The following is a 23,617-nucleotide window of genomic DNA, read 5'->3' as shown; positions in this document are numbered from 1 at the left end:
TTATTCATTTATTCATTATTACTACCAAATTTATTTCACATCTACTCTATCTCAAGTGATGTTCTACCACAGCGAACAAGATATTGGGCTGGCCAAAAAGTTCGCTCGGCTTTTTCTGTAAGATGTTATGGAAAAACCAGAGTGAACTTTTTGGCCAACCTAATAGTTGCATTCCTTTACTTCATGAAGTTTAAAATCTGGTCGTGGAGACTGATATACATAAGAAAGTGTTGGTGTGATGAGTGGTACAGAGAAAAACTGTGAAAGGGAAGCAATGCACATGCAGTGGTAAACTAGTTAAAACACTGTAGTGAGTATAACGTAGTTCCAATTGAGCCTAGTTGTCAAAGGATTCTCATAGAATGTTGTAGAGGTAGAGTATAATAATATGTTTCATAGGTTCTTATATAGGAAAAAAAACTTGATTTGGTTAAAAAACTTTGTCAATGCTTACCTTTTAGTCAAATAAGAAATAGTATCAAAAATAAAATTTTATGATGATTAGATATTGATGTTTTAATTACATATACAAATCTTGCTTTGGACCTAGAATAGCTCTGAAGTAGTCTCAATTATCATTTAATAAATAACATTCTGAGTGGCTCAGACTAGATTTGGGCCAGAGGGCATAGGGCGTAACTTTTTCTTCCAGTAAAGTCTTAGACAAACATTCAATATGTAAATCAGATGAAAGTGGTACTCATGTGGGGTAGCTGGCAGAAGGTTTGAAGCCCTCATAATTCTTTCTCACATGTTGCTTTTTTCCTGTCATGGGTCCAGACAGAAGCCCAGAGCAGAGTGAGACCCCTTCCAGTATGCAGACTCTATACTTTTAATCAAAGAAACAAAAGGAGAAATAATCATGCTCTGAAAACACCCTCTTTCCTTCAAAAAGCAAGATAACAATAATGTTCAGATTAGAAAAGGTTATCATGTATGAATTACTAGGTATTTTTATGATGTGATAGAGGTAACATTTGGATTTTTTTTTTTAAAAAAGAGGACCCTTCAACACACTAGCTTTGCTGTATATGCTCTTTGGCCACCCTCTCTCTTTTTCAGATCATATAACCATCACCCCAAAGGATCCACAGTGGGTGGGTGCCTGGTGGCTTGGCTATCTAATAGCAGGAAGCATAAGTCTGCTGGCAGCTGTGCCTTTCTGGTATTTACCAAAGAGTCTACCAAGACCCCGGAGCAGAGAGGATTCCAATTCCTCCTCTGAGAAATCGAAGTTTATTACGGATGATCACACAGACTACCAAACACCTCTTGGAGAAAAAGCAAAAATCATGGAAATGGCAAGAGGTGAGCCAGATTCTCCTTGATTTTGAAACATTTTCCATTTTCCTGTTGAAACTTTATAGGCGATCTATAAATAATACCCCTCTCTCCACTTCATGTGTTCAGAAAAAACTGAGAAACTGTACAGGAAGCAGAGATGAAGATTATGAAAAAGTCAGCTTTATTACTGGGAAACTGATTGAAGAACTTGACCCAGAGTCTTGGTAACCTTCTTTGCTGCTGTCCCCACCTTTACACTTCCTCAGTGTAGACCTTGCAACTGCCCCTCCCTGAGAGGGCTGTTTCACATTCACCTGGGTGGACAGAAAAGAGTGAATCTTCAGGGCTTGTGGCCTTTTAACAGATGGCATCCACCCACTTGAAAATGTGCTCCAGTGCATGTGTTCCACTAGTGATCAAAGGAGTGTGGCATACGGCCAAAGGTCAGACATGTTCTAGCGAATACCCTCCACATGGAAAAGGGTGGCCATGAGAAAGACTGGTCCCCCTCAACTGGCCCAGCAATACTGACATTTATAGAAAATCGTCACATTTCTGTTTGGCTGTGTAAAAGAAGGGAGAATGCCAAAGCTCATTTCTAACAATAATTAACTGGAGATAACTTTCATATTCCCTTCTCTGCACCTATGACCCAAGTTTGAAGGAGAGAGACCAGAAAACTCAAGTTCTTAATGTCCTGTCCATGACTCCCAGCTCAATGGTGAGGGAGTATTCTTATCCCTTGTGTCTTTTACCCACATCAGAGGAATCTGTTCCTGTCTGACACTCTAATTTATAATCTAGATTTTATGCCTGTAGAAGTGAGTGCTTATGTCTGGATCTGAGCCTGGCCCGAACTCAGCCCTGACTTGTGCCAATGGCTTAATATCTAGAGTGCGTGTGTGCACCACGCTATAAATGCTCCTCAGAACCGTAACAATGAGACTCGGCCTCTAAGCCCTGATGCCACGGCTGTATCTTCTGCCAAGTGTGACACTGTCTTTAATTACTCCATGCTATTTTTGTCTCATAGATTTTCTTCCATCACTGAAGAGTCTTTTTGGAAATCCAGTGTACTTCTTATATTTGTGTGCAAGCACCATTCAGTTCAATTCCTTATTTGGCATGGTGACTTATAAACCGAAGTACATTGAGCAACAGTATGGGCAGTCATCCTCTAAGGCCAACTTTGTTATCGGTATGCTTCTCTGTCCTTCTGCTTTCCAATAGGAAATATCAGCTGTGTCTTGTTAATCCTTAGTAATTTAAGAGAAATTGTTCCAATATTTAGACTGAAGGTAACTTGTGGCATTTCAAAAAGTAAGCGAAAAAATCTAGCAGAGTAAAATATTTAGATAGTCTGTGGTACGACTTTGTAGCAAAAATTGTTCAGAACTATGTGTGAATGACCACGAGAATATCACATAGACCAAATATGCATTTTATTAGGAGATTGTTAGTACTGGATATTTGTCTTTCAAGTGTAGCTGAAACCTCATAACAGTGGCCATTTTACCTGAACAGTTTCTAGGATTACAAAAGGTAAGTATTCAGACAGGTTAAAAGGTGTGCATTGCAAAACAAAGTTTGTGTTTGCTCAGAGTTGAAAGACTTCTCTGATTCCTGGCATTTGGGTTACTTAAAAGGACTGTGTTTCTAGCCCAGCAGGACAGTCAATAAGAGACATATTCAAGGGCAAAAAAAAAAAAAGATGATGAATGAAGAAGAACCAGAATCTCCAAATATATAACCACCATCCTATAAGCAATTGGATACTTTAAAACCTGGATTAGCTCCTTTAGTCCACAAAAGTGTTATTTAATGCTACTGTTTCAAAGTATAAAACATATTCTATTCCTTTGGACATGTTCCTTTATGATAGGAGACTCCAATGGCTTAAAATAATTTCTTCTTCATAAAATATTTTAAAAATTGCTCTATTCATCTATCTCTGAAAGAGACCAGGGTGTGTGTGTGTGTGTGTGTGAGGAAACAACTGAGCATATTTTGGGATGTATAAATTTCTTATAATAAACCTGGATAATGGGCACTTAGCAGACGCAATTCTAATTGACTCTTTGAACTGCTGTCCTTCCCCTAAATTCTAAATGTGAAGGCTATAATCACTGTTGAATTTTACTTTCAACATTAATTGGTTCCAATTAATTTAATTTTATTATTTAATGGTTGACCTGAAGAAATATTGATATTTTAGCGTTTTTTTTTAAACCCCACACCCCATCCATGCCAATCAAAGCTTTATACTGACTTTACGAAGACTAGAAGAGGAATGAAATTTTGACATTCTTTTTATTTTAACATTTCTTTTGTGTTTAGAGACATAACTTATAAGCAACAGTTAGGTCTACAGACCTTAAATGTATAGCTCAGCTGGATAAATGTTTACATGTGTATTATCTGTGCGGTGGATCATTATCCGGAACACGTAGCACAATTCAGTTCCCCAGCAGGCTCCCTCAAAACTTCTCCTACCCAATGCTCTTCTCCAAGTTAATAACTATTCTGAACTCCACCATTATCGATCAGTCTTGCCTGTTTTTGAACTTTATATAAATGGAGTAAGTTATGTACTCTTTTGTAACTAGCTTTTCTCAGTGGAAGTGAAATCTACAAGATTCATGCATGTTACTGCGTGTAGTCGTGGTTTGTTCTTCTCATTGCTGTGTAATATCCCATTACACAAATATACCACAGTTTATTTGTTTTCTTGTTGATGGACATTTGGGTTGTTTACTGCTTTGGCCTATCATAAGTAACACTGCGTGAACATTCCACACATATTTCGGTAGGCAGATTCACCCATTTGTCTTGGCTATATCCCGGAGTAGAATTGCTGGATCATAGGGAATATGTTTCGAGCTGGCTGATATTGCCAAAACATTTCATCAAAGAGTCGTGCAAATGTTCACTCCCATTAGAAGTGTAAGAATGCTCCAATTGCTCCATATCCTTCTAATGTTTGGTATTGTCAGTCTTTTTCACTGTAACCATTCTTACGGAGTGTGATGTATCTTATTGTGGCTTAATTTGCATTCATCTGCTGACTAACTATGTTGAGCATTGTTTCCCAGGCTTGTTGGTCATTTCATTATCTTTTGTTAATTCTGTTTGAGTCGTTTGCCCATTTTAATTGGATTGTCAATCTTTTTCTTATTGGTTTGTAGGCGTACTGTATTTTTTCTTGATACAAGTTCTTTATTGAATATATGTTTTGCAAATATTTTCTCACAGACTTCAATTTGCCTTTTCACTCTTCTTAATTTTAATCAAGTCCAATTTTAATCTTTTCCTCTTTCATTAGTGGTATTTTGAGCCTGTTTTAAGAAATCTTTGTCAAACCCCAAGGTTATGAAAATGTTTTCTTAATATTGCTCCTAGTAGGTAAAAATCCTATACTCTGAAAACTATGAAACATTGATGAAGGAAATTGAAGATGATACAAAAAATGGAAAGATATCCCACACTCTTGGATTGGAAGAATTAATAGTGCTAAAATGCCCTTACTACCCAAGGCAATCTATAAGTTTAACGCAATCCCTATCAAAATACCATGACAGGAATAAAGACACAGACCTACTAGAGAATGGGCTTGAGGATATGAGGAGGGGGAAAGGTAAGCTGTGACAAAGCGAGAGAGAGGCATGGACATATATACACTACCAAACATAAGGTAGATAGCTAGTGGGAAGCAGCCACATAGCACAGGGAGACTGGCCCGGTGCTTTGTGACCGCCTGGAGGGGTGAGATAGGGAGGGTGGGAGGGAGGGAGACGCAAGAGGGAAGAGATATGGGAACATATGTATCTGTATAACTGATTCACTTTGTTATAAAGCAGAAACACACCATTGTAACGCAATTATACTCCAATAAAGATGTAAAATAAAATAAAATAAAATAAAAACATTGCTCCTAGTAGATTGTTTTAACTTTCACATTTAGGTTATAATCCATTTCAAAGTATTTTTTTCAAAGTATGTTCACATAATACAAAGTATTTTTGTGTTATGTGAAGGAGGTCAACATTCATTTATCAAAATGAAGAGACCATCTTCTCCCCATGAATTGTAGTGAAGAACATACCTTTAAGTGTATGTTTATTTCTCATTATTCAACATGTGCATAACACTTAGAGATTTGGGGGCCTTTGATTGCTCCTACTAGAATGATGAATAAGTTCTTTAAAATTTTCCAGTTGAAAAGTTCATTTCATAAAGGAAAATTAAGGGTCTTTGGGGGGGAAGTTACTTAGAAAAGAAATGAAATTACATGTAATCTCATTCCTTTATTAAGTAGATAATAAATGAAATATGTTTTACCTGTAAAATTATCTTTAAGAGTAATTAGCACAGATGAAAGAATGTGAGATTCTGAGAGATTCAATGGCCTGCCCAATATCATGCCTATGTATCATACATACATACATGCATGATATAGCCAGGAATAACATTATTTCCCCTGAGCTTCTGAGTTGTATTTCCTCACTGGGCATAATTATTTTTGGAAAACTGTCAGGAAGAATCTGATTAATAATTATCTTTTGAATTGTGGCTGATTGATTTCTTTTAATCCATGACCCTACTCTGTATACTGAAATGGACTCTGAGAGCCAAACAAACTCATCATCAGAATTTTTTGAGCCAGCTATCAGAGGTTGCCTGGAACTCTAATTCCTCATAGTTTCTGGCATATCTATAGATAATTCAAGTACTTTTGTGAGAGCTAAGTAAAAAATGTTTAGTAATTCCACGTCATTATAACTAGGATACTTTCCTGAGTGCATTGTAATTTTAAATTATTAAGTATGGGATACAGCAGAGTAAGGGAAGTGGGTAAATTATTCAACATCCCTAACATTTGTTTTGATTTTCCATAGAATGGTGAAAAGAAATGCATCACTGGGTTAAAATAAAGATGAAAAAAGACATATAAAATGGATTGTAAATGCACATAGCTCTCATTCAACAAATATATTTTCTCCCTTTCTTCGCTTTTTCTTTCCTACCCCTCTTTTCTCCTTCAGCTTTTTTCTTTGGATTATGGGAGAATGACCCTTTCTGTAATAAAATATGGGAAAGGCACAAAAAAGACACATTTCCTTTCTCTCAGAGAAAGCATTTGATATGACGTGGAGGAAAGAATAAACAGAAATTTCCCTAAAGTGTTCAAGGGCCGACTGATCCAATGAAAATTTATTTTACTGTACATGTTTTTATATGTTGGTCACATTCTTTCTAAAGTTTAGAAATAGCATTTTCTTGTGTTAATTTTGCAAATAAAATGAAAGAAAAATAAACAACAATAATTTTTCAAAGTCAGGGACTAGAAAGTATGTGATAAAATGGTTTTGTTTTGTTTTTAAAGGGTATGGGCTTTAAAAAATTTTCCATTCCAATTTCTACTGAAAGAAATTTGATTAGACAGCTGAATCTTTCATTTAGGCTTTTCCTATCACTATGAAGTTACATGGACATGATCTTTCCTTTTCCTTCTTAATACACAGATTGCAATTCTTTATTTTTGCTTAATTTCTTGAAATTTTTTGATTAAATAAGATAGTAAGTAGTAGACAAGATACATCAACACTGACTATCATTGACAATGATTATCATCCTCAATTTTTGGAGATGTTACACAGACAAATAAGGAAAAATTAAGAGAACTGTTTGAGAAAAGATGATCATAAGAGAAAGCATTATTATTTTTGTGGCTAAGCTAGCATAGTAAATTTAGAATTGTATTATGATGTGTTCTAGAATTAAGTAAAGTTACAGTAAAAACCTGTGAGGTGATGGAAAACTATCTTAATTTGTGAGGGGAAAAAAAACCCTCTTATTATGCCCAAGAAGGATGGCTAATTTTACTTCTTTGTCTGCACCCAACTGGTTAATGAATATGTAAATTTTTCTTGCATTTTTTTCTCTCTGTAAAGTAAAAATCTTAATACTTATTTCTTCTAACATTAGAGTAATATTGTGAGGGTCCATGATATAACCAAGACTTTTACTTCACTGGGAAAAAAGCTTTAAAAACATCCTAAAGTACTATTATTACTATAGCTCATTACTGTTTCATCCTAACGGCTAAGGCTTTCATGCACCTGCATGGGAATCAAAGTTTCCAGTTTACATCGTAATTCTGCTGAGCATCTCGAAACAGTTTACACATTCCTCATAACTCTTGTTTGGGATAGTAACAAAGAATAGGGTCTTTAACTTGAACAAGTGTGCTGAAATAATAATAGTAATAGTAATTAATAATACTAAAATATACAATAATAAACTATCTTGTAGCTTTCCTGATATTTGGATAAACATAAATATTAAATTCAAGAGAAATCATATAAAATAAACTGAAACAAACTGTAGGTGCTAGGATTAAATTATAGCTAATGTTTCCAGTTGGAATATTTAGATGGTAAAGATTTTATTGGGTTGGCCAAAAAGTTTGTTTGGTTACTGAATACGTCGTTCAATAAAGTTCTTGGTGAAAATGAAACATGTCTTATTTTTACTTTAAACCAAATGAACTTTTTGACCAACACAGTAGGAGCGACACATTTTATGGTGTGAGTGGAAAAAGTGTGCAATGAAGAAATCAATGTGAAATTTCTACCTCATTAAAGGACTCAAAAATACCTAAGATGAAAGAAAAGAAGCTTTGGGAGGCAAGAAGCACATCTCATATGCTGTTCAGGAACTTCGCCATCACACTGGCCCTTCAGGGACAGCTTACAGATCCTAGGGAACTTGAAAGGGAGAATCACGTTGGCAGTATATGTGAAATGTGCTACTAATCTTTTTTGAAATCATGTCATAATTTAGTCGTCTTGAAACAGGAGAGTAACTATTAACTAATTATTAAATATTTCTATGTTTCTACAACTTAAATTAGCCAAGTAGTTAATAAGAAGTCAGAAACTATTGTATAATTTTGTATAATCCCTTAGAAAGTTTGTGTGAGTGTACTCATATTTCTTTTAGAGATTCACAAAATTTTCTTTTTCCTCAGGGCTCATCAATATACCTGCAGTGGCCTTTGGAATATTCTCTGGGGGGATAGTCATGAAAAAATTCAGAATCAGTGTGTGTGGAGCCGCAAAGCTCTACTTGGGATCATCTGTCCTTGGGTACCTCCTATTCCTTTCCCTTTTTGCATTGGGCTGTGAAAATTCTGATGTGGCAGGACTAACAGTCTCCTACCAAGGGTATGTTCACTCATTAAGTAATCTGAGGAGATTGCCTTGTTTAATCAAATTATTGATAGAGTTTCAAAATAAGATAATTTAATTTTTAAGCATTGTAACTAAGAAAAAGAAGTTAATGTTTTATTATGGGATAGTGGATATTATGGAATAGTGGACAATGCTTATGACATGTAAGCTGTTATTGTCACCAAAATCTGTCATTTCCTTTGAATTTGAATGTGTTAGAGAAATATAAAGAATGCCAAATCCACATCTTACTTTAGGGCAGCAACCTGATAGTGGAAAGTACAGACCTTGAATTTGGCCTCTGCCCATTCTTAGTGAAGTGACATTGTACGAGTTATTTAACGTAGCCTCAACTTTTGCATTTTAAAAATAGAAATAATAACTGCCTCTTAAGGTTTTGTAAGGCGAGATGATATACACGAAAGTGATTAGTTCTTACCTGGCACAAAATAGATGTGCCACTCATGGAAACAACTGTATTTTTTTTCTTTGAACACCTAGATAACTGGAATGGTCTCTGGGCCACACTTTATAGTCTCTGTTACTCAAATCAAGGGAAATTTCAGGAGAAAATGGCTATGCCTCAACCCAGTGACCCACATTCCAGCTCTCTTTAGCTCTCTGCAGCTGATCACAAGAATATTTATTGATGCTTTCAGACTTATGCCATCCTGCCTGGGGTGGGTGATTAGTTTCCAGGGCCTAAAGGCTGGGTCTTAAAACTACTTCACCCTTCCCCTCCAAGAGTCCTTGCTATCACTCTACCCTGAACCTGAGTTACCAGAGGCAGTTCTCTTCATCCTTCTACCTATCTATACATTATTTGTTTAAAAAAAAATTATTGAGCTGCTACTAGTTGCCAGGCCAGCCTCCCTGATTGTATCTGCCTGACTGCCTAAAATTCCACCTGTGGTTCAAAGGCCAACACTCCTGACATTATGTTCTGTTTCCTGATGGTTCAGTTGTTTCTTGCTCACTGCTTGCTCTCCAGCTTCCTTCCACATTTATCTGTCTTGTGTTCATGTTCCATCATCTTCACTATCCTGGTTTCCCCTGTTAAGTGAACATCAATTATACTTTTGCCATCTAAAATGTTTGGAAAATTAATGAATGCAAAGTTCATATATCGTTGCTTCTAAGAGTTATCAAAGCAACAGTTAGACTTAATGGAGTGTAGTGTTGCCTTGGTAACAGTGAGCAATGTAGATTAAGAATGTTAGTTGTAGCTGCAAGAAGATTCTGGAGCGAAGAGAAGCCCTGTGCCATCTTTTACTATCCCTAAGATCCTCATGGTGGATGGACAGTGGTAAAGTACTTTATATTTTTCAATTTAGAAAACACCTTAGTTTTATTATCTCACTTCTACCTCAGATGCCTTTATGAAGTAAGTTTTTTTACCCGCGTTTAAAGGGAACTGAGATTAGAAAGGTCAAGTAACTTCCTCAAAGTATAATGTTCTTTCTACGACATTATGCTATCTTTAAGCCAAAGCAAATATGTAAGTAGACAACAACAGAAAAATTTTGAGATTTACATTAAAAGTATACTCAGATGATAATAAAAGATTAAATATTTTTATACAAAATAATTATTCATTGAATACTAGCCCCTGAAAGCAGTTCATCTCAAAAGACTATAACTATATTGCAATAATGCTATCATTGTTTAAAACTCCTCTTTTGAAATTGCTTTCCATGTCTTTTTAGAATATTCTCAACAGTGGCAAAGATTTAACCTTTAAGAGCAGCTTTGTTATTGGAAGGAGCCAAAGAAAAGGCAACATCACTGCGGAAATCTCTCCCCTCCCAACATGGCTATTTTGAAAGAAAAATCTCATTTGAGCATAAACATTCTGGCATATTTGATAAAACTCATAATTAAAAATTTAAATAACAACTCTACTGTCAACACATTCTACATAAAACATATATGCAATTAATTTCTGCTTCAAGATTGCCCTAAGTGATAAATTTAATGTACCTTCAGTAATATAAAAGAATTGGCTTTATAAAATAAACATGCTCTCCAAGGGTTATTCAGAGTTTCTTTGTTCCACAAGGCTGTTTTGATTCTGGACATTAAACAGGAACACTATAGATAAGCTTTAGATATGATAGTGGAAGAAATTTTTCTTCTGCAATGATGAGAATAAGTCTGACACAAGACAAAAATGTAGACTCCAGAGGCCTGGAAGGGTTCTAATTCTGGGTTTGTCACTAACAAACGTGAATTTGAGCAAATTATCTGCCTACTTTGGACCTGACTTTCCTGATTTGCCCAATGAGAAGTTGGCCTAGATCACACCCACAGTTCTTTTAGCTCTAACCTTCTAAAATCTCAGCCCTACCAGTGTCCATAGTGGCCTGATTCTAGGCTTTCAAAGACACATTTATACTTTCAGATACTACAACACAGTCTCAGTTAAAACTTAATGCCTCAGAGAAGAGAATAAGATGACATATTCCTGGATGACTTCTTAGGAGGCGCAGTTAAATCCCCTTTCATCCTGCTAGAAGACATCTCAAAGGTCTTTTGCTTTTACATTTGAGGTGACAAAGTCCATAGTAGTTCTATGAGATGGAATATTATATAAGTTATTATATTGATATATAATAAGAGTAATGTCATAAATTGCTCTTAAGGTTTACTTTACTTCTCTATCTCGTTAGTCTTTTTCATACATCACTGCACAGAAAAATATTAGAAGATTCTAGAGTCAGTAGATGTTAGTAAAAGCCATCAGCCAAGAACTGGATATCATGTGAAGTTGTAAACCTAGAAAGTTAACTTTCAAGAGAAAGCTATTCAATAGTGGATTCACATTTAATGATCAGAAGCTGGCATTTCTGATGACAATTGTGTTCCCCCAAAGCAAACGTTGTTGGCAGTGCCATTTATGTCACCCAAGAACATTGATTTTTGAAAGTATTAGGGTGCTGCCTACTAAGAGGTAATATTTTATACCATTACATTTCTTTTCAGAACCAAACCTGTCTCTTATCATGAACGAGCTCTCTTTTCAGATTGCAACTCAAGATGCAAATGTTCAGAGACAAAATGGGAACCCATGTGTGGTGCAAATGGAATTACATACGCATCGGCTTGCCTTGCTGGTTGTCAAACCTCCACCGGGAGTGGAAAGACTACTGTAAGACATCTTCTCTAAAGTGTGTGACCACAGGCCTGCGACAATGCTTAACTGTACAATCCTATGGGGGCTCAGGGACCAACCTAGTAGCAGACCACACCGGTCGAATCCCTGGCTTTGACTCTCCCCTTGTTCTTTTGTGTGGAGACAGGAAATATAAGCATCGCTAGTAGAACTAGAGTTGTTGGAAGAATTAGCGTCAGAATTAGAATAATGAAATAGGCTGGAGGAACTCTGTAATTATATAATCTAGTTCTCTCATTTTGTTTATAAGGAATGTTAGCTTCAAATGAGAAAGTCTCAGTCACAAGATCATATAATAACATCTGCATTGGGATCCATCTCTCCTGACCCCTGGTCCTTGCAGGTTTTAGAGGACAGGGCAAACAGAGGCCAGTATTAGGAAGTCAAGCCCAAAAGGTCTAGACCCAGGGGTCAGGGGTCCAATTGTGAGGAGGTTGATGGTTCTGGGACAGCTCTGCCCGAGATATCAAGCCAATGTGCGTAATGACTAAAAGAGTAGGTGGCTGGAATGAAGGGTTCCTATAGGGTGTAAGAGGAAGATGAGGTTGGAACTATAGGTAGGAAACCAGTTGTGAATATTATGTACTTCAATCATTAATAGGTTCATCCCTCTAATCACACCTTTACATCCCTGTCCCAAGCAGAGACTCTTCCTTACACTCATTGTGTATATGGCACAGTGACTGGATGGCTTTATACTTGTGGCTGATGAAATCTGCCTGTATTTGACAGTCCTAGAGGGCTGAAAATTAAACCACACATATATTTACGTATTTTTATCAACTAGATAAGAATGCTTAGGCAAACACTTCTGTAGACAAATTCATCCTTGTTGATTTTCTGTTTATTGTTATTTTCGACATTTTATTCAGAGAAGAAAGGATTGGTCTCTAGCAACAGTGATATAAGACCACCCACCCATCTGAAATCTGAGTTTTCACCTTCCCTTCCTTTTCTTCCTTCTCTCCTTTCCTCCCCCAAGCCCGATCTTTGGCCACTACTCCTTGGCCCAAACTGCTTGAAGGTTTTTCTTTCCTTTTTCTCTTTTACTTTGGATTTACTTTTTTTTTTGAATTGAAGTACAGTTATTTACAATGTTGTGTTCATTACTGCTGTATAGCAAGGTGGTTCAGTTATACATATATATATACATTCTTTTTAAAAAAATATTCTTTTCCTTTATTATCATAGGATATTGAATATAGTTCCCAGTGCTATAGAGTAGGACCTTGTTGTTTATCCATTCTATATTATAATAGCTTATATATGCTAACCCCAACCTCTCACTCCATCCCTCCCCTAAACCCTTCCCCCTTGGCAACCACCAGTCTGTTCTCTATGTCTGTGATTCTGTTTCTGTTTCATAGATAGGTTCATTTGTGTCATATTTTGGTTCCACATATAAGGGATATCATATGGCATTTCTCTTTCTCTTTCTTACTTACTTCACTTAATATGATAATCTCTAGTTGCACTGGAAGATTTTTCTTAACCAGACTTTCCATTTATTGAAAACACTGCATGCCAGAGACCTAAAGTGTGTGTGCTGGCCATGTAACTCCCTAGAAGAATTGCTCAGCAGAGAAAATAGGAAAGCCATGAGGCCCGGGTAGACTCACCATGTTTGAGGGCATAGGCACCCACGTGTGTGGCTGAAGTAGAGGGAGAGGAGGAAGATCATTGGGTGATGAGATCAGAGTGGGATTCAGGAGCTGCATCATGGATAGTGTGGAAGCCACTATAAGGATTTGGGATTTTATCCAAGTACAATGGGAAGTCATTGGAAGGTTGAGAATAGTGATGCAATCTGACTGCTATTTTTAAAGGCTCACTTGGGTTATTGTGGAAAAGAGAGTAGAAACATGTTGAACATGAAGAGACCATTGCGATAATCAAAGCAAGCAAAAATGGTGGCTTAGACTTAGAAGTGGTAGAGAAGAACATAAGGTACTGTTGGATTTGGTGGGATTTGCTTGGAGATGGTTCTATAGGTTCAATAGTTTGTAGACCATCTGCTCTTTGGATAATGAAATGTTGTCTCTCTAGATTTTGCTTTGCTTGATATATTCTAACACAGAAAAATAAAAATTTCCCCATTGTTTATGAAATAAATGTATACTATAAATTCTTTTAAAATAAATAGTTGCCTTTAATTTTATATACAAGTTACCTCAATAATTGGATTTTTCCCTATTGTGTTACAGATATTTAATAACTGCACCTGTGTGGGAATTGCCACCTCAAAATCAGGAAATTCCTCAGGCATGGTGGGCAGATGTCAAAAAGATAATGGATGCCCCAAAATGTTTCTGTATTTCCTTGTAATTTCAGTCATCACATCCTATACTTTATCTCTAGGCGGGATACCTGGATACATATTGCTTCTGAGGTGAACACTGATTCTCCCTGCCCCAATTTTAACATGATATACTGTGATCATCTACAGCAGTGATTTCAAACTCTGCTCTGTGGAATCATTATGATTCCTTACAGCTCTCTTAGGAAACTTGTTCTACTTTTATGCTTTTCCCACTTTAGGTTTTTATATAGATAATGTGGTTGAATAGCAGTTTTTCTGTTATAATTTATGCTTGAACATTTTTTATTGGCTCTCCTATCCTAGATCTCGATAAAATATATAAGTAAATTCAAATTTTAAAATATTAGTTTGGGGCTTCCCTGGTGGCGCAGTGGTTGAGAGTCCACCTGCCGATGCAGGGGACACGGGTTCGTGCCCCGGTCCGGGAGGATCCCACATGTCACGGAGCGGCTGGGCCCGTGAGCCATGGCCGCTGAGCCTGCGCGCCCGGAGCCTGTGCTCCGCAATGGGAGAGGCCGCAGCAGTGAGAGGCCCGCGTACTGCGGGGAAAAAAAAAAAAAAAGAAGTTTTGTAACAAGTATTTTCAGTGATAAAATTTTCCTCCTCATTGAATTAGTGTTGCAAGTATTACTGTTAAACAACTGATCGAAATCACCTAACGATGTTACAAATTTTGATAAAATAGTTAAACATGAAAAGTCAAATTTTATTGTAAATCAATCTTTTATGAGATGGATTATGTGATTTTGAAATTAATTCATATATCAAAAGATGGATATTAAGTTTTTCTAAAATGAAACTAATCAAAATATTGTATATAGCTTTAATTTCCCACAACTTATATTATAGAAATTGATTAGGAAAGATCTACAGAAGATAGGTTCTAACATCCACAAATCTGTTTTTGTAAAAGGGTTTAAGGAGAACATGAGATATTGATGCTTTCAAATGGAAACATGGGTTTGATGGGAAAGCATTGCCCCAGAATTCTCAGACCAGGATCATTCTTCATGGGTACCTATTTCTCCAACATTTGCTTACCTTGTGCCAAGTAGTCACCTGGGCCAAGTGAATAATCAGGCCAATAGAGGAAGAATTTTCCTTACCACCAGTCCCTCAAATACACCACACTTTATTTTGATGTCAGAAGGAAATGTCATTTGCTTCAAGGGGAAGAGTTGTAATTTTTGACTCTTTTAAAGCAGAGACTAAATATTATACATATGAAGAACTTACTACCATGGTTAACACTCAGTAGTTATTATATATCCTGATTATACATCTAAAATCTATAGGCCAATCCATCAGTTAAAGTTATACAGTCATATTAAGGATGGTCTTGTTATTTTAGGTACTTTTGTACTTGACTGGTAAATTCAGGTCCCCACTATTTTGCAAAAACACTTAGCATGTCACAATGATTCTGATTCAACTTGAGTCAATAGGGTCCTGTGCTTTTAGACCAAACCCCACAAAAACTAGTTATAGGTTATTAATCCTTTACTGTGCCTCAAATTCTTATAATTTCTTAGAATTTATTTCCCTGTGAGTCCTGTTATTTTACTGATTAAATTTGATTTTACTTTACCTAACACCATTTGAATATGTCATGTAAGAGTGATTTACCTTTTAGAAATATTAACTATAAATTCCTCGATACACTGCATATAATGGAACAAGGCTTTTACGTAATTTGCTTTCCCTGTGCTAGAATACTAGTGGGTTCTCCATAAATGCTACTTGAATTCTAACATCATTTCATGTGTGTTCAGTAGATTATCACTGACATTACTATTTGCTTTAATGTACTATTATATTGTTTGTCATAATGCTTTTGTTGATTTTAGGTGCATTAAGCCACAACTTAAGTCTTTTGCCCTGGGTATCTACACCTTAGCAGTAAGAGTTCTTGGTAAGTATAATCTATGCTTTAATTATGGTAGCCATTACAAGTGTATTTTGAATAATTTTCTAAATATTTTTACAGAATTATGACACATAACTAAATGATGTCAGTAGTAGATCCCTGTTCTTTTAATCTTCTTCCCTCCTTCATATCTTTCTTCCCTCCCACTTTTCCTTGACTACTCTCTTCCTTTTTTTCAGAAATATTGAGAACCAATGCTGTACCCATGATAAAGTGACCTTATAAGAGTAGTGACATTTTTTAACAATCTTGTCTCTTCTAGCATGGGTCTAGTGTCAAAAAATCCACTGCTGTTATAAAAGAGCCCTCTGAGAGGAAAGCAAAAATTGAATCAGTAAGAAAAGCTGAAGTCTAAATATAATTTTTTAAATTATTAGATGGAAGGAATTCTTTTGAGCTACTCTCAATACTAGGATATATCATTGGTAGAAAGATAAGATCATTCAAACAATCAAAGTGTGGTTTTGAATTCACAATTTGTTAAATGTAATAGGAATGGTTTCTTCTGACTACCAGACTTTTCAATATTCATTAGTTAAAACCCATAAAAAACAGAGTGATTAAGTGAGATGAGGTTTTTGTCCTTAAAGAGTTTATATTATAAAGAAGATAGTAAAACCATTGTAGATGTTCCTCTGTAACTTGACAGAGAGGAACTACCTGGAAGAAAAACAAATTCAGAACTTTAAATAAATGTGGTTTACATAAATCTTGATATAAAAATGGATATACGTGAAGATCGAATATAATCCTGATAAAATTGGGAAAACAACAAAAATGGAGGTTTATGCCATCATGGCTGGCTCTAATTCTACAATATAAAAACAGAGATTATCTAGAAAAAAGGCTATTGAGCCTGAAGTACATCCCTGGCTGTAATTAGTCTATCTACCTCCCTTTGAGAACACAGATATAACCTACAGTGTGAAAAAGATCTCAAGTAAAAGAAATAATTCATAAAGTTGATTCCATAAAAATAAAAATATACTTAATACTGTATGATACCATTTATATGTGGAATCTAAAAAATACAGCAAACTAGTGAATATAACCCCCAAAAAAGTAGACTCACAGATATAGAGAACAAACTAGTGGTTACCAGTGGTGGGGGGGCAATATAGGGGTGAGGGAGTGGTAGATACAAACTACCGGGTATAAGATGGGCTCATGGATATATTATACAACATGGGGAATATAGCCAATATTTTATAAATGGAAAGTAACCTTCAAAATTGTATAAAAAATAAAAATATATATATACTTGAAAATGACAAAAATATCATAAAGCAAACGACAAACTACATACAATTTTTTTTCAATTTATATAACAGACAGGTGGCTAATATCCCTATTATAAGGAGAACGCCTAAGTACTGAGAACAAAAAGATCAACACCCTAAGAGAAAATGGGGTAAAAGATATAAACAACCATTTCATGGAAAAATAAATATAAATACCTCTTAATATATAACAAGATGGTAAAGACCCCTCATAATAAGAAGAGTACAAATTAAAACTACACTGATACTGATTCTTACTTATCAGATAGGCAAATTACCAAATGTTGTCATGTATTACAATACAAATAGAAAATCGATACACTTATACACTGCTGTTGTGAAAATTATACTATTTCTGGAGAGGGATATTTGGCAATAACTAACGAAATTACATATAGACTTACTTATCTTTTGACCTAGCAATCCCACTTCTAGGAATTGATGTCAAAAATGTGCTAGCAAAAGTATGAAGTAAGTCTAATCTTATGGATGTTCAATCACTGTGACATTAGTTATAATAGGAAAAGACTACAAGCAGTCTAAATGTACATCAGTAGGAGACTGGTTAACTCAACTACAGTAAACCCACATAATAGAATACTATGCAGCTGTATGGACAAATGGGGAAAATCTCTCTCTAATGTTACCAAGTATATTAGTCAGTACTGGCTGTCATAACAAAACACCCTGGATTGAGGGGCTTAAACAACAGGAAGTTATTTTCTCATAGTTCTGAAAGCTGTAAAGTCCAAGATCAATGTGCCAATAGGGTTGGTGTCTGGTGAGACCTCTCTTCCTTATTTGCAGATGGCCATTTTCCCACTGTACATACCCTGGATCTTTTCTCAGTGCACAGAGAAAGAGAGACCTTTGGTGTCTCTTCCTCTTCTTATAAGGACACCATTCCTATCAGATTGGGGCCCCACCCTTATGACCTCATTTAACCTTAATTATCTTCTTACTTTTTCCACATGCAATCACATTGGGAGTTAGGGCTACAACATATGAATTTTGGAGGGACACAATTCATATCAAGTGATCTCCAGTATATGCTTTTAAGTGAAAGAAAGCAAAATGTAGAACAATGTATATAGTGATTCATTTGGTGTAAGTACAGAAAGGTGGAAATATTATATACACACACACAGAGGTATTTGCTCTTATTAACAAAAAGAAACAATGGAAGCATAAACTAAAAACTAATACTATTTTTATAAAAACTTTACCTGTTGGGGGGAAAGGAAAAAGGGGAGAGAAAACAGGATGGAAATGAGACTTTGTAAATGTAACTGTTGTATAATTTTTAATTTGAAAGCATGCAAAAATTTTATATAATTTAAAATAATTAACAGAACCAAAGAAATTCTTAAAACAAACCAAAACTAACTCTATATTATATGAGTGACATAACCATACAGAAAAAAACTTTAAACTACATGGAAAACAGAATTATTACCAAATCCCCATTGCTTCAGTACATTTTATGGTCTTGTCATTAATACTAACTTTGGCATTGTTATGTTAAAACTATTGTGTATTTTCAGGTTAAAGTAAATAAGACTATGTTAATATCATTAGGAATCAATATTTTCAGCATAATAGAAAAGCGATAAAAGCATAAAATATTTAAGTAAAACTCACTCTTAATTTAAACTTAAAATGTTAATATGAACTCATATAGCTTTATTTTAAAATAATGTGTATCTTATAACTCTGTCTCCTGAAAAATCTAGAATCTATTTAACCCAGGAGTAATGAGCACCCATAGCAATGAATCTGTGCTATCTAAATATCATTCCTCAATAAAGAAACCACAGCACCTTGGAGAACTGACCAAGGTCTAGGGTAGAAAATGCATAAGATGATTGTGGGACAACTTTTGTGCAAGAAAGTGAGAAAGCTATCAAAGGGATATGTCAAAAGGACACAGGACCAATTTGAGGAGCTTGGCCTAAGGTGAGATAACTTGAAAATAATATAAGTAATATAAACAATATTATTATATTGATATATAACATAACTAATCATTATAATATCTGCCATGTCTTGAAATACAGTGAATATATAAAAAGACGTAAATCTGTAATGATACCTAAATAATTTTGGAGAATACTAGGGCATCAATTCATTATTTTTAAAACTGATAAATGGAAAGAATTGAGCATTTATCCTGCCTTCCTTCTATATTTCCTTCGAAATAAACTATACTTCGAAGTAATCAAATAGTCATGAAGGAAAATTCTCTTTTATAGAAAAATCCTAAATAATTTTACACAAGGAATAATATAATTTTTAACCATCTGTTTTGCAACCTCATCAACATTTGCTGAGAGCTATAGGTGAAAATGGATGAAAAACTTCATAATGGAGGGCATAGCCTGAGTCTCAGATCCATTTTAACATTACAAAGAGTGGCAAGTAGACAGCATGTGACTTCTGCCAGAACACACAGAACCACCTGTGCCTTGTTCCTGCCAGAGTCTATGCAGGAGCTAACTACCAGGTTATTGGAGAAATGAAGGATAGGAGAACAAAGTAAATGACGTCATGAAGAAGCAATCAGTCAAATCCAGACTGCGGCATGTTCTACAGGACAAATGTCTTCAAAAGTCATTAGTATGAAAAAAGAAAGTTGGAGAAGAAGCTGATATAAAGAGCCATCAACTAAATTTTTTTAAATAGATCTTTATGGGAGTATAATTGCTTCACAATATTGTGTTAGTTTCTGTTGCACAACAAAGCGATTCAGCCGTATGCATACACATGCCCATGTCCCCTCCCTCTTGAGCCTCCCTCCCATCCTCCCTATCCCACCCCTCTAGGTCATCTCAAAGCACAGAGCTGATCTCCCTGTGCTATGCTGCTGCTTCCCACCAGCCAACTATTTTACATTCAGTAGTGTACATATGTCAATGCTACTCTCACTTCGCCCCAGCTTCGCCCTCCCACCCCATGTCAAGTCCATTCTCTATGTCTACCTCTTTATTCCTGCCTACCTGGTTTGAATCCTGATTAGAATGATCCGACTCTAAAACAATGCTTTGAAGACATTCAGAAAAGTTTGAATGTGGATTTTTGATAGGATTAAAGAAATTATAAAATGTGTCATGTGTTAAATGGCAGAGTGATATATTTTTTAAAATGTCAGAGATGATTTCTGAAATACATATAAGGAGAATGACGTGATATCTGAGATATCTCTTAAAATATTAAAAAAAAAGTTTCTGGATGCACGTCGGGTTGTGGGACTGGAGAGAGATAACACAGGGGTGGCAAGATATTGATATCAATAATTGTTAAAGTTAGTGACGGTACATGAGGTTGTATTACATCATCCTCTCTAATTCTGTGAATGTCTGAATTTCCCATTATGAAAATTTTAAAACATACAGAAGAAGGCAAGCGTTTGAATCTTGAGGAACATCTTCACGTTATTAAGAGCAATGTAAAGTTAGTTATCACCTAAATGTTTTTCAGTGGCAAATAATCTATTTAGATGGACAATGTATATAAAGAGAATTTTTATTTAAGATACCAAATAATCTAAACTGACTGTTAGATATCTTTATCTATGTGATCTTCTTGCTTACAGGATTTTATGCAAAATCGGGTCAGTTAGCTCTTTTTTGAATCTGGAATTCTTCTCATCCTGGTACAGAAAGGGAGAGACCCTTGCAAATATTTTCCTTTGTAAATGTACATCTTCCTTACAAAAAGGAAACTTATGCTATGTCTTCAGAGCTTCTCCTATGACTTCTGTTTCTCAAAATTATCAGCTCAAAATAATCTTTATACCAGAGGCATATTTTGGGGTGACATATTCTGGTTTTCTACAGATGCCCTGTCATCTCCAAAGCAGTGAATTTTGGACTGACTGTGTTTTCCGAGAATCATTAATTATAGGCTAACCAAAAAGATATGTGTATATTTTTAGTAGCAATTATTTGTTTTTCTCACAGCAGGAATCCCAGCTCCCGTATATTTTGGAGTTTTGATTGATACTTCATGCCTCAAATGGGGATTTAAAAGATGTGGAAGTAGAGGATCCTGCAGATTATATGACTCAAATGCTTTTAGGTACCGTATCAAACTCATTCCCACATCTCACGGCTACCACATCCCAGGTTTGCACAATGCAATTGGCACTAATAATCCTCATGTAGTTTCATTGCTTGTAAGGAAAAGGAGAGTCTAATCAAGAAGTTTTTTCTGGGGCTTCCCTGGTGGCGCAGTGGTTAAGAATCCACCTGCCAATGCAGGGGACACGGGTTCGAGCCCTGGCCCGGGCAGATCCCACATGCTGTGGAGCAACTAAGCCCGTGTGCCACAACTACTGAAGCCCGCGTGCGCCGTGCTCTGCAATAAGAGAAGCCACTACAATGAGAAGCCCGCGCACCGCAACGAAGACCCAACACAGCCAAAAATGAAAATAAATAAAATAAATTAAAAAAAAAAGTTTGTTCTGTTTTATAGAATAATTCTATTATTATCTGATTATTTGGCTAGATCTTTCGTTTTTCCCCCATTCTTAATCTTGACTCCCATTTTAAATGAGTAATCATTTAAAAAAATATGACATAAGATTTCAGAATAGAGTAGAATTTTCAAAGTTTGTGCACACAAGTGAGTTAATTCCCTGAAACTCAGAAGCATTTAAATCTAGGTCACATTTGGGGTTTAATTCTATTCTTTTTCAAACTGAGCCAAACTGTCCCATTTACGTCAGATATAATCCCTCTGGGCAAGAGTTGGATTTGGCTGTAAATCTGTCCGGCTTTTATTGCCAAACTGATGTTCAATTATTCCAGTACTTGAAATGCATAAAAGTAAAAGGTTTTCTCTGTGTGTGTGAGTGTGTATGGGGTTGAGGGCATGGGTTTTTTTCACTATGGTATCATTCAGTTCAATTCATCAAACATTTAGTTTCCTTATTGCTTAAAGCAATACTTCAATGGCTTAAAAGCAAGAAGGATTTTTTTTTTCACTTTACAAGCTGAGTATTCTCTAGAGAAATAAACTTGGTGCTGAACTGCGTAAGTTGGAAGTTGGCTGTGAATTTAGCCGACCATCTCAAATAAATTTGCTTGACTTAATAGGCTTTGATGTTATGTGAGAAGTTTATTTTGGTCTTTGGAAGGGACCTGATCTATGAGGAGAACTGGCACTTTATTCACATTTACTAAGGCTGTATTTTATTGCAAAGAAAATGTAATTCAATCAGAGACTATGAGTGTACATACAAGGTAACCAGCATGAATCATTTAACCTGTCCTTTCAAACCTTTGTGTCTTATAATCTAATGTAGAACTAAAGGCTACTCATGGAAGAAATGGATTGAAACCTCTGGTTTGCTCTTAAGTCAGCCTACTCCACTGAGAGCTCTGATTTCCCCTTAATGTTGCTTCTTGCAGTTTTTCCGTAGAAGTGAATTTGGGCAAGCTTCGAGGGGAGGGTAACCACATAATTTATCATGCAAACCTGGGTACTTCTGAGAGTGAAAGGGGGCACTATTAAAAACTACACTGGGACAACACTAGCATAATCTGGGACTGTTCTGGGCAAACAGGGATACAGTTACCTGGTCTAAGGAAATAATTTACAGAGAGGATGGGATGGATTATATAATTATCAGTGACTGAAAATGATGGTACTACTAAAATTGCTTTATATTAGCTTACTGCCTTCCATAGTCTGTCAAATGTTCATAGAAAGGTCTTTCATAGCCACTGAATCTGCATTCTTAAAACCATCCTCATGATAGTTTTATTGATATTGATATTTTTGGATGATATTATTACATTTTATTTAAAGTTGGATAGTTGCCATAATTAAGATGGACATTCTCTCTTCTTCTAGACACATGTATCTGGGACTAACCATGATCCTTGGCACAATGTCCATTTTCCTAAGTATTGCAGTACTTTTCACTTTAAAGAAAAAGTATGTTTCAAAACACAGAAGCTTCAGAACCAAGAGAGAAAGAACAATGGTGTCTACAAGAATCAGGAAGGAAAACTGTACGACGAGTGATCATTTGCTACAACCCAGCTACTGGCCAGGCAAAGAAACGCAGCTTTAGACAAATGATGACTTGAAGCCATGTTTTCCAATTTCTGGAAATTCTGCAAGCAAGTTTTAATCAAAAGGGTTTTAAATGTGTAAATTCTTTCTCCTTTCAAAAAGATGTCTACTTTGTTTTTGATCCTAAGTATTAGATAATGTACGTGATAACAAATACAATTAATCATGTTTCAGAAGGTGTAGAAGGTAAAGTTAATCTTAAATATTTTAATTTATAAACCAATTCCTTATATTATTTACTCATTCTGCTTAACTTTGCCTGTGCCCATTGATATATTAGCTGTACTCCTAGTAGAACAATTGTCACTATAGTTTAATGGC

At 35.6% G+C, this 23,617-nt stretch overlaps 1 protein-coding gene across 3 annotated transcripts in view; it reads left to right on the top strand.

Moving 5' to 3' along the window:
- Window positions 1-23,294, top strand: part of SLCO1C1 (solute carrier organic anion transporter family member 1C1) — a 47,582-nt gene extending 24,288 nt beyond the window's left edge. For 2 of the 3 annotated variants that reach the window (XM_073787970.1, XM_019938289.2), the window contains 8 exons: window positions 1,063-1,308; window positions 2,318-2,482; window positions 8,315-8,510; window positions 11,499-11,664; window positions 13,893-14,077; window positions 15,856-15,920; window positions 21,175-21,292; window positions 23,072-23,294. In XM_073787970.1, the coding sequence (XP_073644071.1) occupies window positions 1,063-1,308; window positions 2,318-2,482; window positions 8,315-8,510; window positions 11,499-11,664; window positions 13,893-14,077; window positions 15,856-15,920; window positions 21,175-21,292; window positions 23,072-23,294 (1,364 nt within the window). Of the gene's footprint in view, window positions 1-1,062; window positions 1,309-2,317; window positions 2,483-8,314; window positions 8,511-11,498; window positions 11,665-13,892; window positions 14,078-15,855; window positions 15,921-21,174; window positions 21,390-23,071 lie in introns of all 3 variants that reach the window. The other variant, XM_019938268.2, reaches the window with a different exon arrangement.
- The last annotated feature ends 323 nt before the right edge of the window (window positions 23,295-23,617 follow it).

This window comes from Tursiops truncatus, chromosome 11 (genome assembly GCF_011762595.2).
Source record: "Tursiops truncatus isolate mTurTru1 chromosome 11, mTurTru1.mat.Y, whole genome shotgun sequence".
NCBI classification, from domain to species: Eukaryota; Metazoa; Chordata; class Mammalia; order Artiodactyla; family Delphinidae; genus Tursiops; species Tursiops truncatus.
Note: the sequence above shows the minus strand (reverse complement) of the source record. Positions and strands in the feature narration are given on the sequence as shown.